Genomic DNA, 22,654 nt, shown 5'->3' with positions numbered 1-22,654 from the left:
GACACAATTGTTATTTGGGAGGGGTAATTACATTCTGCTGGAAGTAATCATTCATCTTGGAACATAAGTGGAAAATTAACAAGATGCTGACACTTGGACAGAGCCCTACATCAAGGTGAGCACATGTTTTGTGTTATCAAATCAGTTTTAGACAACATGTTATTAAGTTTTTCATTTAAACTATGCAACATCCCTAAAATCTCAACAAGAACCATCTCCTGATCAATGTTTGGGGTAGTAAAAGATTGTTTTTTCTGGCTACTTTGCAAGGTATGTGGAATCTCTTGCAGTGTCAAGGTAATAGTTTCCTCTTGTGTCAAAGTTGGACAAACCTGTAAAGGAAAGAAAAAAAACTTAATGAACACTTTACACATTAAACCTTAAATTTAAAATGTATGCATCAAAAAAGTGAAAACCACACACTCAATTAGTACTATTTTTTGCACATTGCACAATTAGCATGCAAAAGAATATGTGGAATAATTGCTCTTCTACATTTACACTACATCAAACACAACAAAAGCAGAAACAAAGCGGTCGACTGTCAAAGTCCTGGTAGTCTAAAATTACAAAAGTTTAGCAACATAAACACTGGTTAATAAACCTTTGAAAATCTTAGTTATTTACAGTATAATCTCTCTGGTGTCTGCTGCCATACTGCCCTGACAACTTAGTAATGGAGCAATTTTTGAAACAGGAAAATATTAGCAAATAACAAATAAAACTGTCAGGTCACAGCACTGTGGTCAAACAGTAAGAAGTAATACACTAGGTGAAAACATACCACAGTAGGTGTTGGGGTTATTATGGTTGTTTCTTCCATAAGGGAATCAGCTGCACCACTGCTGGAGGCCAATGATTCATCATTGTTTTCTGTCATTGCGTACACAAAAAAAAATTTCAGAAAAATAAAAAACATTTGGGCAATAGCCTGGTCATTATTTCAAAATAACATGTTTACTTAGCAATGTTCAAAATGCTAAAATACAGGATTGTTACTCACCATTGTGAGCTGATGATATCCGCTGACGTATGCTTGCCAACAGTTGAGGCTGTCTTATCTTCAGATCTGAATACCGTTTCTGAATTTGTCTTGGTGAATGTTGCGTATCAAATTTCTTATGCAGTTTTTTTTTAAAGCCTCTATAGGACAGCGGCTTTGGCCTTGTATGTTTGACCAACACTTGGGCCATTATATTGTTTCTTCTCCAGGTAACGGACCATCTTTTCAATTTCACTATGCATAAATGGTTCAGAGCGTATTTTCTTATGAAGCATTTCTGATACATATCCCCCCCCCCAAAAAAATATCTGATGTCCTGATTAAGGACTGTTGTTTGTTTTACATTTTTATATATGTTAGAAGTTGATTGTAGTGTCCCACATAACAGATCCGCAGAGGATTTTACAATGAAGATCCCCCAGTGACCTGACCACATTGTTTAAAGCCAGCTGTTGCTTTCTCCGTCCCCATACACCACCTCGCTCTGCCCCAGGGATGGTGGCAGTGGCCATCCTCTGGTATAAACAGACATCGAGGGTCTTGCAAGTTAACAAGTATACTCTGACATTCATATTGCGCAATGTCTGACTGCACTGCTCATGTGCAGTGTATACCGTGGGGAGAGGGGGGGGGGGGCAACAACTTGAGACACAAAGGTTTGTTCCTCGGCTCATACACAGCATAAAAGAGGATGCTGATCCTTTATGTGTGACCCAACAGTAAAAACAGCTAGATACAAACAGATAAACTGCAAAGCATTAAAAAAAAAAAAAAGATATCTAAACATTCATTACTAATTTGTCAAATTTACCTTGGAGGTGAGCCATAAGCTTGGATTACTCTTGACACAGGCAAAACACAAACTGGGTATTTTGGGATCTTATCCTGTGGCAAAGAAAGATCATTAAATACTTATGCAATGGTACAATGTTATAATTGTCACAACCCCCCCCCCCCCCTACCATAATTATTGTTATCAAATTTTTACATTTACATTTCGCAGTATTTTATGTTCAGTCTCAGTCAGGTTTCACAGAGTGGAAGGGGGGGCATTAGCCACCAGGTGTTCCATCATCTTAAGCCATACAGGGGTGAACAGCCTACCTCACTCTGCTGCATAGAGCAGGTCATTGTAATATGAGCTATGATTGGCAACTGCTGTGCCACAAACTCAACCATGGCTTTATCTTTATTCAGTATCCAAAATAGGGTGGCTATGTAGGCCATAGCAACCAATGAGATAACTTATTTGATCAAAATGCCTATGAAAAATGAACTAAATGATCTGATTTGTTGCTATGGGCATCAAATACTTTGCCTATGGACAGATTTAGAAACATCTACCCCTTATGTATTATAACAACCTTAAGATCAAGAATTTGGAAGGTTGTTTTTTTTAAAGCGAAAGTTAGAAAGGCAGTTGATGTTGTCAATAGAAACACAGGCCTTGCAAAAAGTCAAGGAACACAGGTCTATATTGCTATTAGCTGACCTAGGGATTGGTGTCCAAACCATGCATGTCCAAACAGCTGTTTTAACCCCCTTTAAACACTAAAAGCCCATGTTACTGCCATTTGGAGAGTATTTTTATACATTTCAAGGAAGCATGCTTGAAAATTATTTTAACGTTAACAAGCACTATGCTATTTATGTCTCTAGAGCAGCATGCATGTCTGAGACGACACGTGTAGTGTAGAATTTAATTTTGGTTGCAAAAGTAGGCACAATAATGGCGACAAGTCCTCTGTGGAGGATCAATACATTTCGGTCCACTCACTTTTGTCACATCCACACAAAGGTACCGTTCTGTTAATCCTTTCATGCGGTGGCTGAGTGTTTCGCCATACATGTATATAGCCTAAGGAACATCACAACTTTCCAAAAGTTAAGTATAAGGACCTTCTTACCTGAGGAAAGCAGGCAGCTTCTCATCTGTAACGGCAGGTCTCTTCTGTCTGCGCTGCGTCACACTCTGCCCCTTCCTGGCGTGGAAATTACTAGCTCTGCGCATGTGAAGTTAGAGACTAGGTCGCAGCTGAAAATTGTCCAGGCGTATTGCTTGTTATTAGGTCATGTGTGCCCGTGGTATGTGATAGATAGCAGCCTTGTGTTAAAAATTATTTGGAAAATACTATTTTAGACATCAACATGTCTTAAAAATTTACAGAATTTGACCATTAATAAAGAATTTTTAATGAGCTTAAAAAAGAATTGTGTGCGGACACTTGGATATGACCACAGAAGTTCGGGGATTACCTTGGAAGTGTGTTCACACTACGTTTATAGTGTAAGCTGCATTCACCCCTCGTTTGGACAGTACGGTTGCCGGATATGGCTGGGGTATGGGAGTGCCCCGTTTGCCCCTCCCACAGCCGGATCGGGCAACCGTACTGTACAAACAAGGTGTGAATGCTGCCTTACTCCATTTTTTACGTAGCATGACCAATCGGTGATATTGCAAAAACATGTGTGTATTAAAGTTTGCCAGTTGGCCATTGCAAAATTAAAGCTCGCTTCTTTCTGTTTTACCAAGGCATCATGAAAATGAAAAGTATCTATTTCATTATTTGCTATGGGCAACTATTTTTTGATTTACTTTAAAATATCAAGCAATTCAGTACATTCTCACGATCAGCTCTTGAGGGGAAATCTTTTGTCAGTTAAATTACTTTTTGAAACAGACTTGAACTATGAAAAAGCATCGTCATATGTGAGAAGTAGGACTCAGAATTCCAGAAAATACAGAGAAAATATGTTTAGTGAAAAGATTAAACATGATAAAAACAAAAGGAAGAGGTTGTTTGACATTGTTGGTTGCAGTAAACTTAGAAAAAAACATTTTTTGACACTATCAAGAAATGTTCGAAGATAATTTTTAACCCCTTAAGGACCAATACAAATAAACCTGTACGCCCCTGAAAGACCAGGCCTGTTTTTTCAAATCGGGGATGTCTGTCTTTATTAGAGAATAACTCTGGTAACGTTTTGCCAATCACGATAATTCTGACATTGTTTTTTTGTCACAAGTTGTCCTTCATGTATATAGTAAAAGTAAGCCGATATCATTTGTAGTTTTTTTTTACAATGCAAAAAATCATGAAATTTTTACAAAAAATTACGATTTTTTGCTATTTTAACACTATTAGGTTGCATATACATACTGACCAAATAGTTTATGAAACTTATACTTTCAGATGTCTACTTTATTTTGACATCATTTTTTAGTTTTTAATTAACATTTTAAATTCGTTAGAAGCCTAACAATTTCACTTGAAATTTTGAAAATTTTGAAAATTTGAAAAGTACATCTTTTTTTGTGTGCTATGCAAGGTTTGCAGAAATTAAAAGGTAGTAGAACATAGGAACACCCCCAAAATGACCCCATTTTAAAAACTAGACCCCTCAAGGTATTCGCTAGGGGGTACAGTGAGTATTTTAACACCTTAGTTTTTTGGCAGGAATTATTACAAAGTCAGTGTTAAAAATTCGAAATTTGCAATTTTTCACAAATGCATCATTTGGGGGGCATATTTTTTGTACATCACTTCTGATATTGAAAGAAATGCACCCTATATTTTATTTAGCTGCTTGTCCCATGTTCGGAAATATCCCCGCTTTGGCCATATATGGTTCCTTGGCCGCGTGGTAGGACTCAGAAGGAGAGGAGCGCCTTTTGGCTTTCAGGGCAGAACAGTACCCCCACCCCCACAAGTGACCCCATTTATATACCGCACCCCTACAAGTTATTGGCTGGACCAGGGACCACTCTGATTGGTCCTTGGTCGGCTGGCAGTATAACGCGTCTGTCTGTGACAGTTAAGGCTCCTGATGGATATATCCGCCATGTTGTGGGAATAAGCACCCGCTCACGGCGAATATATCCATCACTGCTGCGGCTGGGTAGCTCAGTGTGTCTGCTCATGACTGCCGGCGGGAAATCCGCCGCTATGAGTGGACACACAAAGCTACCCAGCCGCAGCAGGGAGCTCATTACCGTGACTGCTGCATAATGTGTAGGATCACATGGTGGACATCCGCAGCATATTACATGCTGGGGATGTCCGCCAATGCGATCCTACACATTATGCATTTTTTTTTAAATTAGATTCATTTAATAAATGTATTTTTAATATATATATATATATTTTTTTTTTTATTATTTTTTATTTATTTATTTACACTTTTATTACATTTTTATTTATTTTTACACTTTTATTTTATTTATTTATTTATTTTTACACTTTTTAATGCTTTGGAATACTTAGTATTCCAAAGCATTGCAGTTATATGCTGCCTGCCAGTTTTCACTAGCAGGCAGCATATTAGGACGTGCCTCTGGCACGTCCTTTCAGGCAATACCCAGGGCAGACCTGGGGGTCTTTGTAGGACCCCCGGCTGCCCAGGTGTGCAGCAGCACCCCGCGATCGCGATGCGGGGTGCTGCAGGAGAGACAGAGGGAGCCCCCTCCCTCTGTCAGAACTCCTTAAAGCGCGTGGTCACTTCTGACCGCGGCTGTAAGGGTTAAACTGCCGGGAGTGAAGTGAACCTCACTCCCGACAGTGCGGCAGGCCCCAGCCAGCCGCGTATTACACGCAGCACCCCGCGATCGCGATGCGGGGTGCTGCAGGAGTGACAGAGGGAGCTCCCTCCCTCTGTCATAACACTTACAGCTCGCGGTCACTTCCGACCGCGGCTGTAAGGGTTAAAACTGCCGGGACCGAAGTTTACTTCGGTCCTGGCAGTGCAGCAGGGTCCCGGCTGTGTGATACAGCCGAGTCCCTGCCGCGATTTCGTGGGTGCACTGGGCAGCACCCACGAGAAGAATGGACGAGTATAGACGTCCAGGTGCGGGAACGCCCGCCAACCTGGACGTCTATACTTGTCCTTGGTCGTTATCGGGTTAATTAAAAAACCATAGACGTTGCAAGTGAGTACACTTTATCTTTTTGGTTTAGGCATCAGAATTGAGAAGATGGATTTGATCCCTAACTTGGTAAATGAATTCAGTTCCAACAGTATAATTAGCTCGAGACGTCAGAATATACGAAGACGAAGAGAAAGATTATTTAACCCCTTCATGACCCAGCCCATTTTCACCTTCAGGACCTGGGCATTTTTTGAAAATCTGACCACTGTCACTTTAAACATTAATAACTCTGGAATGCTTTTACTTATCATTCTGATTCCGAGACAGTTTTTTCGTGACATATTCTACTTTATGTTATTGGTAAAATTTCACTGATATTTGCATCGTTTCTTGGTAAAAAATCTAAAAATTTCATGAAAATTTTGAAAATTTAGCATTTTTCTAACTTTGAAAGACTTTGCTTGAAAGGAAAATGGATATTCCAAATAAATTACATATTGATTCACATATAAAATATGTCTACTTTATGTTTGCATAAAAAAATTGACAAGTTTTTACTTTTGGAAGACACCAAATGGCTTCAAAGTTCTGCAACAATTTTCCAATTTTTCTCAAGATTTTCAAAATCGTACTTTTTCAGGGCCCAGTTCAGGTTTGAAGTGGATTTGAAGGGTCTTCATATAAGAAATACCCCATAAATGACCCCATTATAAAAACTGCACCCCCCAAAGTATTCAAAATGACATTCAGTAAGTGTTTTAACCCTTTAGGTGTTTCACAGGAATAGCAGCAAAGTGAAGGAGAAAATTCTAAATCTTCATTTTTTACACTCGCATGTTCTTGTAGACCCAATTTTTGAATTTTTTATAAGGGGTAAAAGGAGAGAAATCACCCTAAAATTTGTAACCCAATTTCTCTCGAGTAAGGAAATACCTCATATGCGTATGTAAATTGTTCGGCGGGCGCAGTAGAGGGCTCAGAAGGGAAGGAGCGACAATGGGATTTTGGAGAGTGAGTTTTTCTGAAAGGGTTTTTGGGGGGCATGTCCCATTTAGGAAGCCCCTATGGTGCCAGAACAGTGGACCCCCCACATGTGATCCCATTTTGGTAACTATACCCCTAATGGAATTTAATAAGGGGTGCAGTGAGCATTTACACCCCACTGGCATTTGACAGATATTTGAAACAGTGGACTGTGCAAATGAAAAAATTTATTTTTCATTTTCACAGACCACTGTTCCAAAAATCTGTCATACGCCAGTGGGGTGTAACTTCTCACTGCACCCCTTATTACATTCCGTGAGGGGTGTAGTTTTCAAAATGGGGTCACATATGGATATTTATTGTTTTGCGTTTGTCAGAACTGCTGTAACAATCAGCCACCCCTGTGCAAATCACCTCAAATGTACATGGTGCACTCTCCCTTCTGGGCCCTTCTCGCCCCCAGAACACTTTGTGCCCACATATGGGGTATCTCCGTACTCGGGAGAAATTGCATTACAAATTTAGAGGGTCTGTTTTCCCTTTTACCTCTTGTGAAAATGAAAAGTATAGGGCAACACCAGCATGTCAGTGTAAAAAATTTATTTTTTTACACTAACATGCTGGTGTAGACCCCAACTTTACCTTTTAATAAGGGGTTAAAGAAGAAAAAGCCCCCCAAAATTTGTAAGGCAATTTCTCCCGAGTACAGTGATACCCCATATGTGTCCCAAAACTGTTGCCCTGAAATACGACTGGGCTCCAAAGTGAGAGCGCCATGCGCATTTGAGGCCTAAATTAGGGATTTGCATAGGGGTGGACATAGGGGTATTCTATGCCAATGATTCCCAAACAGGGTGCCTCCAGCTGTTGCAAAACTCCCAGCAACTCCTGGCTGTCCGTCAATACTGGGAGTTGTTATTTTGCAACAGCTGGAGGCTCCGTTTTGGAAACAGTAGCGTACCAGACGTTTTTCATTTTTTGGGGGGAGGGGGGGCTGTGTAGGGGTATGTGTATATGTAGTGTTTTTTACTTTTTATTTTAGGTTAGTGTTAGTGTAGTGTAGTGTTTTTAGGGTACAGTCACATGTTGCAGCACTCACTGTAAACCTCCGCCCATGTGCGTGTACCCTGTACATTCACATTGGGGGGAGGGGGCAAACATCCAGCTGTTGCAAACTCTGAGCATGCCCTTTGGCTGTCCGTACATGCTGGAAGTTATAATTTTGCAACAATTGCAACAGCTGGAGGCACTGAGGTAGGAAACGGACAATGTTTCCCAACTAGTGTGCCTCCAGTTGTTGCAAAACTACAACTCCCAGCATGCCCAGACTGCCCAGGCATGCTGGAAGTTGTAGTTCGGCAATATCTGAAGGATCAGATGTTGCCGAACTACAACTTCCAGCATGCTTGGGCAGTCTGGGCATGCTGGGAGTTGTAGTTTTGCAACATCTGGAGGTCCACAGTTTGGAGACCACTGTATAATGGTCTCCAATCTGTGCTCTTCCAGATGTTAGAGAACTACAACTCCCAGCATGCCTGGACAGACTGAGCATGCTGAGATTTGTAGTTTTGCAACATCTGGAAGAGCACAGATTGGAGACCATTATACAGTGGTCTCCAAACTGTGGACCTCCAGATGTTGCAAAACTACAACTCCCAGCATGCCCAGAAAGCCAAAGGCTGTCTGGGCATGCTGGGAGTTGCAGTTTTGAAACTCCCAGAGGCAGCAGTGAGATCGCTTTACGGCGATCTCACTGCTGCCAAAGAAGATGCCGCCCTGCTGCCGGAAACTCACCTCCGGGACTCAGCGCAGCCGGGACAGCCTGGAGGACGTCGCTCGCGCCGGGACCGCTCGAGACATCGCATGGCCGGGTAAGTGACGCCGGGGGACGGGTCAGGGACACTTAGCAGAGCGGTGTGTGTCCCGTTCCCCGTGATCGGGACTCACACACCGCGCTGCTAAGTATTCTGATAGCGAAATGCTGCTATCAGCTAGTCAGATTTGACCAGCTGATAGCAGCGATCGCTGGGGGGGGGTGTGTCGGATGAAACCCCCCGTGGTCGCATGGTAAGATGGCTGGCTATCAGTGATAGCCACCATCTTACCGGGCGCTGCGGGATGCCGCGAGTAGCGGCAAAAATGTTCATGACGTACCTGTATGTCATGGGTCGGGAACACCTTCCCACTCATGACGTACAGGTATGTCATAGGTCGAGAAGGGGTTAAAGAATGCCTCTCTTTTCATGATCTAATCGAGGATGAAATCCATAGATCATTTCGACTTAATAAAGCGGCCCTGCTTGAGTTATATGTAAAAATAGAGACGCATATAGAAGCACGGACAACACGTTCACATGCTGTAAATGGACTAACTAAAATGCATTCGGTCCTATATTTCATGGCCTCAGGACTGTTTCAGCACTGTGCTGCATCCAGATTTGGCTTAAACCAACCGACTTTCAGCAGAATACTCAGAGTGGTCCTTCGAGCCATGATGCATATTGCCAAGGACTACATACGCTTCCCAACTAGGACAGAAGATATGCAAATATACAATTGCTGGCATGCCCAACGTAATTGGGCTAATAGATTGTAGCCATGTGGCCCTTGTTCCCCCAGCTAATTCAGAGCATATCTATCGAAATCGGTAAATGTTTCGCTCGATAAATGTTCAACTGGTTGTGGGGCCACAGATGAATATTCTGGATATTGTTGCCAACTTTCCAGGGTCTACTCATGATTCCTTCATACTTCAAACCACCGGATTACACCATCGTTTTGAAAGGGGAGATTTTGGAGACAGCATTTTACTTGGTACTTTTTTAAATTTTGAAAATACATGAAGGCGAATACATTGATCTCACTTCATGTGAACGACAGTTCACATCATATGATAATTACGGAGCATACACTTTGCAAATACAGAGTAAAAAAAAAAGCTTTAACAAAAAAAAGATTAGGAAATATTTTGATTTCAAAAAGTTAATACTTCCAGTACTTATCAGCTTCTGAAGTGTAGTGCCTATTTTGAGTATCAGCACAGTGCTCTCTGATGACACCTTTAGCCATGACAGGAACTGTCCTGAGCATGAGAGGTTTGCTAAATTCAAAAATTACTAAGTAGTATACAGCAGTTGATAAGAACTGGTAGTATTATAATCTCCAAATAACCAAATTACGCAAAATATGTTGAATGTTAGGTAGACAGTTTAGGTTGTACAAATATTTGAGGCAAGAAATAACACTTTTAGAAAATGTTTGCTTGCCAACATCTAGATGTGATCCTTTCTTTTTTGCATTTTTGAAAACAATCTTTGGCATGGATTTTTAATTGAAAAAAATTAGCTTTTGCTAGAGACTCAAATAAGACTATGGAACCTTCATGTTTCAAAATATTATACTTAAACTGTTATTAATGTGTGTGAGTCAAACCAAGCACATTCACAAATAACCACAACAATTTTAATTTGTGTTCCGGGTTTACTTTGGAAACCATGAAAGGCTGGGTTCATATATGACCAGTGCATCAGCTCAGTTTCCCTCTGTCGTCCAACAGATGGAAAATGATGCTATATCTGATCTAATTCCTTTGTATGGAACAGTTCACAATCAGCCATCATATGAATCTTCAGACATGATGGCTGAACATGGTGAATAGCAACGGACTGTCTATTGTCCCCAAACAATGGATGACGGATGCCAGATAACTGATGACAAGTTGACATCAGTCATGGCATCAGGTGTGTGTAGATTTATGCTGAGTTCACCTATGCCAGACCCTGGACAGATGTGAACCCATTCTTAGCTAGCTTCAACATCCACAATGATAACAACACCTTGATTTTACAAAGCAACACATATTTTTAAGTTATACCATTTTATAATCCATTATCCTAAAATCACCATTAGTCTGGCATGTGTGTTTTTCATTTTTATGTTAAAAGATTTAACTTATTTTACAGGCCAAACAGCTAGTCACCATTGTATCCTGCTTCTGGATCCCAATCTTATCTTTCTGTGTGTTTGCAGGCGATAATGGATACCATCTTAGCAGATGGCTTATGACCCCCTACTTGTCTCCACAAAGTCCAGCAGAAACCAGATACAATGCAGCCCATAAGAAGACACGCTCGATGGTGGAAATAACCTTTGGGATATGGAAGAGTAGATTTAGGTGTCTAGACCATAGTGGGGGCGCTTTAATGTACCAGCCAGAAATAGTATGTCAAATAATAATCTCTTGTGCAATTCTCCATAATATAGCCAACATCCACAATGTCGACCTTACATTGGCAGATGACCTGTGCGAAGAGATTCAAATAAATTTACATGATAATATGGGACACCTAGTTCGGCAACAGATCACAGAAAATTTCTTTGGAGACATATAAGTTATCCCTTCCTACTAAGATCAGACCTGTGTTGTGTGTGAAATGGATTATCCAATTGAAAGTGTGGGTTGTGAAGTCCTCTTTATGGCATAGTAATAAAGAGTTAATCAGAGTTCATTGGTGAATCTGTTTAAAATAAAAAAAAAATTGGTTTGGCCTCGGAAAAGAAAGTTGCAAATTTAGGTTTTAAAAGAACAAAATAGTTATAGGTAGGACACTTTGGAAAAGCAAGAACACGATTTGATGGTGTCCCCTTTTGCAACAACCACCAGCCTATGTGATGGAACACAGAACAAAAATGTCTTAAATCATTGTCAAACATCCACAGGCATTATATTCAGACATCATTAACATACATTGTAAATACATGTTTGGAAATTAAAGAAGATAGAGGCCTTATCCAAATCCAAATCCCCAAAAAATTGTTTGATATGGTCAATTCAGGAATTCATCCTCATGTGAGTGGTTGCTAAAAGTCCTCCTAATTGGGTTTCAAACATACCACACTTGAGGGCAACCAAAAAATGGACTATCTTTATTGCTGGGTTTGTAAACAACAAACTACATTAGGGTTACGCTGTCAGGAACGAGTATAGGGCTATTTGCCACATTGCAATTAAGAAAAAATTAATTGGTTAAAGGAGATATTCATTACATACCTTTGATGTATCCCTGTGGGCGGGAAGGCAAAAAATAAATAAATAATGCAAACTTGGATAACTGAAAAATTTCTCCAAGGTCCAGCTACTTAGAATATCCATAGCAAAAAATGTTTCCTTTTTTATTTTGAATAAATAAGATAGTTGTTTGGTCTCATTAAAAAAAAAAATAAATAAAAAAAAAGAACCTTGATAGTTGTTGGGATTTAATTCCCGACGTGAGAAGTCTGTGTAATGCAAAACTGACCTGCTTTGACCTGGTCGATTTTAAGGAGCCTAAACCTGACGAGTTTTGGTGGGCTTGGATAGTAAATATGTCGGGTTTCGGGAAAACTTGAAGATCACGCCCATTTTTTGGGGTTTGTTGCAGAAAAATTGCAAAAAGAGGGCGCAGGATGTCGCAAGATGTCTGCGACATGTCGCAGACATAGTGCGCCCAAAAAAAAAGCGGACTAAATTAGATCGGAAAACATTTAGTAAATGAGGCCCAATGGGTTTTTGCAAACACTTTGCTCAAATCACCTTCCCTCCAGCACAATGTGACTAAACACAACCAAGCACATATACACAATTCTAATATTCCAACAATATGGTCAATGTGAACACTTCTTATCAGAAATACTCTAAAAACATACTCCAGTACCTATCACTTATCAGAAATTCTCTAAAAACATACTCCAATACTTATCACTTATCAGAAATACTCTAAAAACACAGACAACACAATCTATATACAAACATGGGCCACAATGCTGGTAATTTCCCTTAATGGCAGACACAATCACTGGCTATAACAAAGGCAGCCTCTGTCCCAACAGCTGGCCAGATAGGCCTATGAGTTGAACCATAAGTCAAATTTAAAAAGTTACAAAAAGAAATACAATGTTTCTTACTTTAAAAGACTGGTCAGAGTTACGGCTTCAAAACATACAGATTATCCATTAAATGCAGCTATTGAAACATAGGTGCCTCCTACCTTGCTCGCCAAATGTTGTAGAATATCCAGACTTGTAATAATTAGGGGCTCAGTGGTGTCTGCCAGGATAGCGAATTAGCCAGGGGCGGACATATCACCTGTGCAGCCGGTTCAGCTGCACAGGGGCCCAGCGTGAGAGGGGGCCCGCTGCCCTCTCCAGGTCCGGCCCCAGAGGCGAGCATTAGGCCACATACCACCGCATACTCCCCGACCACAGCAAGTTTGACAGCACCCGGATGGACGCTGCGTTCAACCACCCCTGCAGCCAGTGGCGTCTGGGGGGGGGGGGGGGCGGGGTTAGGGGCGCCAGAGGGGGCCACGGCCCCCCTACATCATGATTGCCCCCCCCCCCTTGTGCCCCCCCTAGCAGCAGTAGGTCACTAGCAGCTCTCATGGACACCAGTAAGGGGCCCGAGCCCCCGCTGCATCCCCCACCCCCCGGAGCCATCTACTCCGCCATCCTTTTTTTAAATAAATCTTCAGCCTGCAGCCCTGTCACCACGCAGGGGCCACGCTATGCAGACTGGGAAGAGCAGACAGGAAGCTCCTCCCCCTCTCTCACTCCCCTGTATACTGCTGCTGGACCTTGTGGAGCAGGCCTGCTGTGTGTATACAGGCCCGGACACCACCAGTATGGAAGACTTACCTGTCCAATGCCCACTGCTGATGCTTCCCTTTTAAAGTAAGTAACTTGCTTGGGGGAGAGGGGGAAAGTTGTAGGAGACAGTGGGAGGTAGTTCAGTGTTTCCCAACCAGGGGGCCTTCAGCTGTTGCAAAACTACAACTCCCAGCATTCCTTTGGCTTTATGAGCATACTGGGAGTTGTAGTTTTGCAACAGCTGGAGGCCCCCAGGTTGGGAAACACTGATCTATCTATCTATCAATCTATTATATATCTATCTCCTATCTATCTATCTATCTATCTATCTCATATCTATCCATCCATCCATCCATCTATCTATCTCCTATCTATATATCTATCTATCTCTCTATCTATCTATCTATCTATCTATCTATCTATCTATCTATCTATCTATCTATCTATCTCCTATCTATCTATCTATCTATCTATCTATCTCCTATCTATCTTCTATCTATCTATCTATCTATCTCCTATCTATCTATCTCATATCTATCTCATATCTATCTATCTCATATCTATCTATCTATCTCATATCTATCTATCTATCTATCTAACTCAGATGAGAGATAAATAAATAGATATGAGAGATAGATAGGTAGATGGATGATATATAGATAGATAGATACAATATACATATATATATATATAGATAGATAGATAGATAGATATGAGATAGATAGAAAGATAGATAAATAGATGATATATAGATAGAGAGATGATATATAGAAAGATACATAAATAGATGGATAGATAGATGATAGACAGATCGATAGATAGATAGATAGATGATAGATACATAGATATGATATAGATAGATGATAGATAGATAGGATCTAGACAGATAGATAAATTAGATAGATAGATAGATAGATAGATAGGAGATAGATGGATATGATATAGATAGATGGATATGATATAGATAGATGGATATGATATAGATAAATTTATATGATATAGATAGATAGATCAGTTTCTCAACCAGGGGGCCTCCAGCTGTTGCAAAACTACAACTCCCAGCATTCCTTTGGCTTTATGAGCATACTGGGAGTTGTAGTTTTGCAACAGCTGGAGGCCCCCCTAGTTGGGAAACACTGATCTATATCAATCATCTATCTATTATCTATATATCTATCTATCCAAAAAAAAAAAAATAAAGCAAGAGACCAGCAGCACACAGAAAAATTAGTGCAAAAAAGGTGGAGATTTATTGCATTATCCCAGTGTACAAAAGAAGCGACGTTTCAGCGACCTCTCGTCGCCGTTCTCAAGGAGCTTGTACACTGGGATAATGCAATAAATCTCCACCTTTTTTGCACTAATTTTTCTGTGTGCTGCTGGTCTCTTGCTTTTTTTTCTAGTACAAGTGAACCTCTCACCAAGGTCCACACCCAGCGTGCACCATTGCATTGGTTTTCCTAATTTTGTTGTGCTGCTCTTCTGGAGTTTTTTTTTTTTATCTATCTATCTATCCATTTATCTCCTATCTATCTATCTATCTATCTCATATCTATCTATCTCATATCTATCTATCTATCCATCTATCTATATCCATCTATTTATGTATCTATCTATCTATCTTTCTATTTATCTATCTATCTCATATCTATTTCAGATAGATGAGAGATAGATGAAAGATAGATATGAGAGATAGATAGATAAATGATATATAGATAGATATGAGATAGATAGATAGATAGAAAGATAGATTAATAGATGATAGTGTTGCTTGCGAATATTCGCAATTCGAATTTTATTCGCGAATATCGCATATTCGCGAATTCGCGAATATTCGCGAATATAGCGCTATATATTCGTAATTACGAATATTCGTTTTTCTTTTTTCTTTTTATTTTTTCACAGTACACATCACAGTGATCATCCCTCTCTGCTTCCAGCTTATGTGGTGTAACAAGGCTCTAATACTACTGTGTGAGACTGGTGTGCGAATGTTCGCATATGCGAATATTTGCATATGATAATCTTCGCATATGCGAAGTTTAGCTTATGTTAATTTTGTATATGCAAATTTTCGCATATGTTAATTTTCGCACACATGAATATTCGCATATGCGAAAATAAAACGAAAACATTACGAATATGCGAATATTCGTGAATATGACGAATATTCGTCCATATATTCGCGAATATTCGCGAATTCGAATATGGCCTATGCCGCTCAACACTAATAGATGATAGATAGATGATAGATAGATATGATATAGATAGATAGATAGATGATAGATAGATATGATATAGATAGATAGATAGGAGATAGATGGATAGATAGATGATTGATAGATAGATAGATAGATAGATAGATAGAGCAGTGTTTCCCAACCAGGGGGCCTCCAGTTGTTGCAAAACTACAACTCCCAGTATGCTCATAAAGCCAAAGACATGCTGGGAGTTGTCGTTCTGGAGTAGCTAGAGGCCCCCTGGTTGGGATACACTGATCTATCTATCTATCTATCTCATATCTATTATCTATCTATCTATCTCATATCTATTATCTATCTATCTATCTATCTATCTATATATCATCTATCTATCTATCTACAAAACTAAAGATCCAGCGGCACTCCCAGATAAGGTGCAAAAACAAAGTGTTTTATTCCCCCATGTATGTGTGATGTTTCGATAGCATCCCGCCATCTTCATCATACGTACAGTTGTACATTCTGTAGTCTCTGTGACATCACTGTGCTTCATTATAAACTGTGACATCACTGTGCTTCATAATAAACTGTGACATCACTGTGCTTCATAATAAACTGTGACATCACTGTGCTTCATCATAAACTGTGACATCACTGTGCTTCATAAATTGTGACATAACTGTGCTTCATCATAAACTGTGACATCACTGTGCTTCATAATAAACTGTGACATCACTGTGCTTCATAATAAACTGTGACATCACTGTGCTTCATCATAAACTGTGACATCACTGTGCTTCATCATAAACTGTGACATCACTGTGCTTCATCATAAAGTGTGACATCACTGTGCTTCATCATAAACTGTGACATCACTGTGCTTCATCATAAACTGTGACATCACTGTGCTTCATCATAAACTGTGACATCACTGTGCTTCATCATAAACTGTGACATCACTGTGCTTCACAATAAACTGTGACATCACTGTGCTTCATCATAAACTGTGACATCACTGTGCTTCATAATAAACTGTGACATCACTGTGCTTCATAATAAACTGTGACATCACTGTGCTTCATCATAAACTGTGACATCACTGTGCTTCATAATAAACTGTGACATCACTGTGCTTCATAATAAACTGTGACATCACTGTGCTTCATAATAAACTGTGACATCACTGTGCTTCATAATAAACTGACATCACTGTGCTTCATCATAAACTGTGACATCACTGTGCTTCATAATAAACTGTGACATCACTGTGCTTCATAATAAACTGTGACATCACTGTGCTTCATAATAAACTGTGACATCACTGTGCTTCATCATAAACTGTGACATCACTGTGCTTCATAATAAACTGTGACATCACTGTGCTTCATAATAAACTGACATCACTGTGCTTCATAATAAACTGTGACATCACTGTGCTTCATAATAAACTGTGACATCACTGTGCTTCATCCTGTAATTTGATGTCACTGTGTATAACAACCCTGTAGTGACATCACAGTTTATTATTCTTGAATGCTGACTTCACTGTGTATATTTTCCCGGTACAATGACATCACTGTATAGTTACCCTCTACTGTGACAACACTGCGTTTATTAACCCTGTAGTGGCAAAACTGTTTATTGTCCCTGTACAGAGACATTACTGTTTATATTAACTCTGAACTGTGATGTCACTTTGCATATTTACCCTGTATTGTCACTCGCAGTGCAAGGTAAATACAGTGTACAGTGGCATTAGGGTATACAGGCTTAATATATACAGTGATGTCACAGTGCAGTGTAAGTATCAACAGTAATGTTGCAGTATAGAGATAACACACAGTGATGTTATAGTTCAGAGATAATATACACAGAGATGTCACAGTACAGGGATAATACACACAGTGATGTCACAGTACAGGGATAATACACAGAGTGATGTCACAGTACAGGGATAATATACACAGTGATGTCACAGTACAGGGATAATACACAGTGATGTCACAGTACAGGGATAATACACACAGTGATGTCACAGTACAGGGATAATACACAGTGATGTCACAGTACAGAGATAATACACACAGTGATGTCACAGTTCAGGGAGGGATAATATACACAGTGATGTCATAGTACAGGGATAATACACAGTGACGTCACAGTACAGGGATAATACACAGTGATGTCACAGTACAGGAATAATACACAGTGATGTCACAGTACAGGAATAATACACAGTGATGTCACAGTACAGGGATAATATACAGAGTGATGTCACAGTACAGGGATAATACACAGTGATGTCACAGTACAGGGATAATACACACAGTGATGTCACAGTACAGAGATAATACACACAGTGAGGTCACAGTACAGGGATAATACACACAGTGATGTCACAGAACAGGGATAATACACACAGTGATGTCACAGTACAGGGATAATATACACAGTGATGTCACAGTACAGGGATAATACACACAGTGATGTCACAGTACAGGGATAATATACACAGTGTTGTCACAGTACAGGGGTAATACACACAGTGATGTCACAGTACAGGGATAATATACACAGTGATGTCACAGTAAAGGGATAATATACACAGTGATGTCACAGTGCAGGGATAATACACAGTGATGTCACAGTACAGGCATAATACACAGTGATGTCACAGTACAGGCATAATGCACAGTGATGTCACAGTACAGGGATAATATACACAGTGATGTCACAGTACAGGGACAATACACAGTGATGTCACAGTACAGGGATAATACACACAGCGATGTCACAGTACAGGGATAATACACAGTGATGTCACAGTACAGAGATAATACACACAGTGATGTCACAGTACAGGGAGGGATAATATACACAGTGATGTCATAGTACAGGGATAATACACAGTAACGTCACAGTACAGGGATAATACACAGTGACGTCACAGTACAGGGATAATACACAGTGATGTCACAGTACAGAGGTAATACACACAGTGATGTCACAGTACAGGAATAATACACAGTGATGTCACAGTACAGGAATAATACACAGTGATGTCACAGTACAGGAAAAATACACAGTGATGTCACAGTACAGGAATAATACACAGTGATGTCACAGTACAGGGATAATATACAGAGTGATGTCACAGTACAGGGATAATACACAGTGATGTCACAGTACAGAGATAATACACAGTGATGTCACAGTACAGGGATAATACACAGTGATGTCACAGTACAGGGATAATATACAGAGTGATGTCACAGTACAAGGATAATATACAGAGTGATGTCACAGTGCAGGGATAATACACAGTGATGTCACATTACAGGGATAATACACACAGTGATGTCACAGTACAGGGACAATACACAGTGATGTCACAGTACAGAGATAATGCACAGGGATGTCACAGTACAGGGATAATACACAGGGATGTCACAGTACAGGGATAATACACACAGTGATGTCACAGTACAGGGATAATACACAGAGTGATGGCACAGTACAGAGATAATACACAGTGACGTCACAGTACAGGGATAATACACAGTGATGTCACAGTATAATCATCTCACAGCCGGACCACCATGTAATTTCAGCAGAAATTGAAGCAGGGCCTCATGTTCAAGTTTCGCCTAAGGCCTCACAAAGTCTAGAGCCGCCTCTGGTCGGCCCTACCATGGGACCCGGTGGGACCATAAGTCCCAGGTGGCACTTTTCAGGGGCGGCATTTTGCTGCCCCCTTTTTTTTTGTGCCTAGTAGGTTCATGGTAGGGTTGGCGCCGCCGCTGCTCACTGTTCTAAAGCAGCTGCGGGGTATAATAGTGCAGTGGGCACTCTAGACAGTGAGTCTGCCTCCGGCCGACCGGGGTCTGACGAGGGACGTCGCACAAGTGACGTACTTCTGCAGACCCGCTCAGGAGGACGTCAGTGACGTCACTCGTCAGGCCGCTGCCGGAGAGGAGAAGCGCTGTGCAGGGCAGGTAAGTGTGTCTCTGTGTGTGTCTGTGTCTGTCTGTGTGTTTGGGGGGGGCTATGGCTACCTAATGTGAGGAATCTATGCTACCTAATGTGGGGAAACTATATTACCTAATGTGGGGAATCTGTGCTACCTAATGTGGGGAAACTATGCTACCTAATGGGGGAAAAGTATGCTACCTAATGTGGGGAAGCTATGCTACCTAATGTGGGGAAACTATGTTACCTAATGTGGGGAATCTGTGCTACCTAATGTGGGGAAACTATGCTACCTAATGTGGGGAAACTATGTTACCTAATGTGGGGAATCTGTGCTACCTAATGTGGGCAAACTATGCTACCTAATGTGGGGAAACGATGTTACCTAATGTGGGGAAACTATGTTACCTGATGTGGGGAATCTGTGCTACCTAATGTGGGGAAACCATGCTACCTAATGTGGGGAAACTATGTTACCTAATGTGGGGAATCTGTGCTACCTAATGTGGGGAAACTATGCTACCTAATGCGGGGAAATTATGTTACCCAATGTGGGGAATCTGTGCTACCTAATGTGGGGAAATTATGCTACCTAATGTGGGGAAACTATGCTACCTAATGTGGGCAAACTATGTGGCCTAATGTGGGCAAACTATGCTACCTAATGTGGGGAAACTGCTACCTAATGTAGGGAATCTATGCTACCTAATGTGGGGAAACTATGATACCTAATGTGAGGAAACGATGCTACCTAATGTGGGGAATCTATGCTACCTAATGTTGGGAATCTATGCTACCTAATGTGGGGGGTTTGAATGAGCTGCGGCATATGGGAGGCCTTAATAAATAATTAGAAACTTATACAGCAAGTGACATATGGGGGTCCACCTGAGTAAGTGACACATGGAGGGGGGGTGCTGAACAATTGATGTTTTTGGGGGGGGGGGGGCACAGGCACATTCTTTGCACAAGGGCCCTCTGCTGTCTGTGTCCGCCCCTGGGTAGAGAATAAGGGGTAAAGTGGAACATAGAACAAGTGCAGTTATTTTTTTCTTAATTTTTTTTAATGAAGTAAACGAGATAAAGTTAAGCAATGACTTTTCCTCAGTCTGAAGCGCGGTCCTCATCGGCAGGAAGCAGTGAGGAGGAGGAGGATGACGGAGGTTCTGATTCCATCTCTGCTTCTTTTTCGTCCCTCTCTATATATAGGGCCGTGGCCATGAAGAAGGCCCCTCCGATGACTGCCATTATGGTGCAGGTCATGAGGGCATACTCCAGGCTGCGGTATTTCAGAAGAGGGGATTTGGCATATCCTCGTTCGTAGGTGTCAGATATCAGGCCGATGAGGTACGGGCTGCCGGCGTCACCTAGGAGGTGATAGATTGTCATCTGCACGGCCAGGGCTGAAGATCTCCTCCACGGAGTTACTACTTTTAGTATAATGTCAGATATGAGGGTGAAATTGACTGACAGAAGCGTCTCTCCGATAAAGATGAAGATGTTGGTGGCAACGAGGCTGATGTTGCCAAAAGTCAATGCCAACAGAAGAAAAGGGGCGGAGAGCATCATCGCGCATCCACACACAAGCGGGTCCGCCCGTGGGTTGGATTTGCGATATCTTTTACTTATCTCCGTCCCTGCTACAACTCCCAGAATGCCGGAAACGACTGTAACCACACCAAATATTAGGATGTCGTGATAGTCACACGGTTCAGCACGGCAAGGGTCCTTCTCTTGTAGGAGTGTTCGTGCGTGGGTCAGGTATGACGGACCCCATACACCTATGGCTCCCACTATGAAGGATACAGCCGTCGATCCCATGGTGGTTAACATGAAGCTTCGATTTTTAAATAGTTTTTTCAGATCTGTCGCCCATTTGGCAAACTTCTGGGATTTGTTGTTCTTCTTCCCGTTTGTAGTCGTTCTTGGAAGCTCCTTTGTGACCAAAATCATCAAAGCCACAGCTATGAGGCCCAGGCCAGGGGTGACCCGAAATGCCCAGTGCCAATTGCCTCTTGCTGCATCAGTCACTTTGGGCCCGATGATGTATCCTAGTCCGCAGCCTACAGGTATGACGGAGTAAAACACGTTCAGCATGCGGGTCCGCTGGTCACTTGTAAAAAGGTCTGCAATGATGGAGGGGGCGATGGTGCAGAAAGTTGCCTCTCCGGCCCCAACCAGTCCACTCGTCAGCAGGAAGAGCAGGAAGTACCCGTCAGGGATGAATGACAGGGTAAGTGTCATGCTCAGCCAAACGATGACTCCTGCGCAAACAGTATATTTCTTATTATAGTGGTCACCCAAATATCCGGCAATTGGTGCGACCATCACGTAGCTTCCAATGAACAATGTATTCAATAAGCCGGACAGACTAGCATTGGTGTCATATGCTTTCTGTATATAAGGCAGCACCCCCGCCACGCTGGAGCGATTTGCATAGATGAGCAAATTAACAAAGGCGAGGATCACTACGGTGATGATGGAACGTGCGGTGGACATTACGCTTAGAGATGGCAGGTTCTGCCTCTCAGGGATATGGCCCTTTTCCACATCCATATCACTATGGTCCTCCATTGCTTCTTCCTCCTCCTTCAGCAATGGGTCTTGTGGAGAGGCCATGGTCACAGGTCAGAGCCTGAAAACACTAGAGAGAGAGAGATAAGTGAACACATTAGACAACATGTCATCATTCCTGTCATTATACAATAGATCCTTCATACAGAGCAGAAATGTCCAGCACAGAACCACAAGATAACACTAAGACCATCGCAGCCTCAGAAGAAGACGCTTCTCTATAAGTGTTTTATATAGAGACGTCTTCCCTGAGGTTACCAATGTCTGATAACCCTGAACCTTTCCGGTCCTAGTAATATCTGATAACCCTGAACCTTTCCGGTCCTAGTAATATCTGATAACCCTGAACCTGTCCGGTCCTAGTAATATCTGATAACCCTGAACCTGTCCGGTCCTAGTAATATCTGATAACCCTGAACCTGTCCGGTCCTA

The 22,654-nt window shown here is 41.4% G+C and overlaps 1 protein-coding gene across 1 annotated transcript; it reads right to left on the bottom strand.

The window, feature by feature from the left end:
• Positions 1 to 1,143: 1,143 nt before the first annotated feature.
• On the bottom strand, positions 1,144 to 22,180 carry LOC130283186 (protein spinster homolog 1-like; the record flags this gene model as incomplete). The annotated part of the gene is made up of 4 exons (XM_056532389.1): positions 1,144 to 1,237; positions 1,815 to 1,888; positions 2,108 to 2,217; positions 20,821 to 22,180. Coding segments are annotated over 4 exons (1,638 nt in total), but the record flags the coding sequence as incomplete, so codon positions are not given.
• Positions 22,181 to 22,654: the final 474 nt, after the last annotated feature.

The sequence above is a fragment of the Hyla sarda genome, chromosome 7, assembly GCF_029499605.1.
Source record: "Hyla sarda isolate aHylSar1 chromosome 7, aHylSar1.hap1, whole genome shotgun sequence".
NCBI lineage: Eukaryota > Metazoa > Chordata > Amphibia > Anura > Hylidae > Hyla > Hyla sarda.
This window is presented reverse-complemented; position numbering and strand designations above follow the sequence as displayed.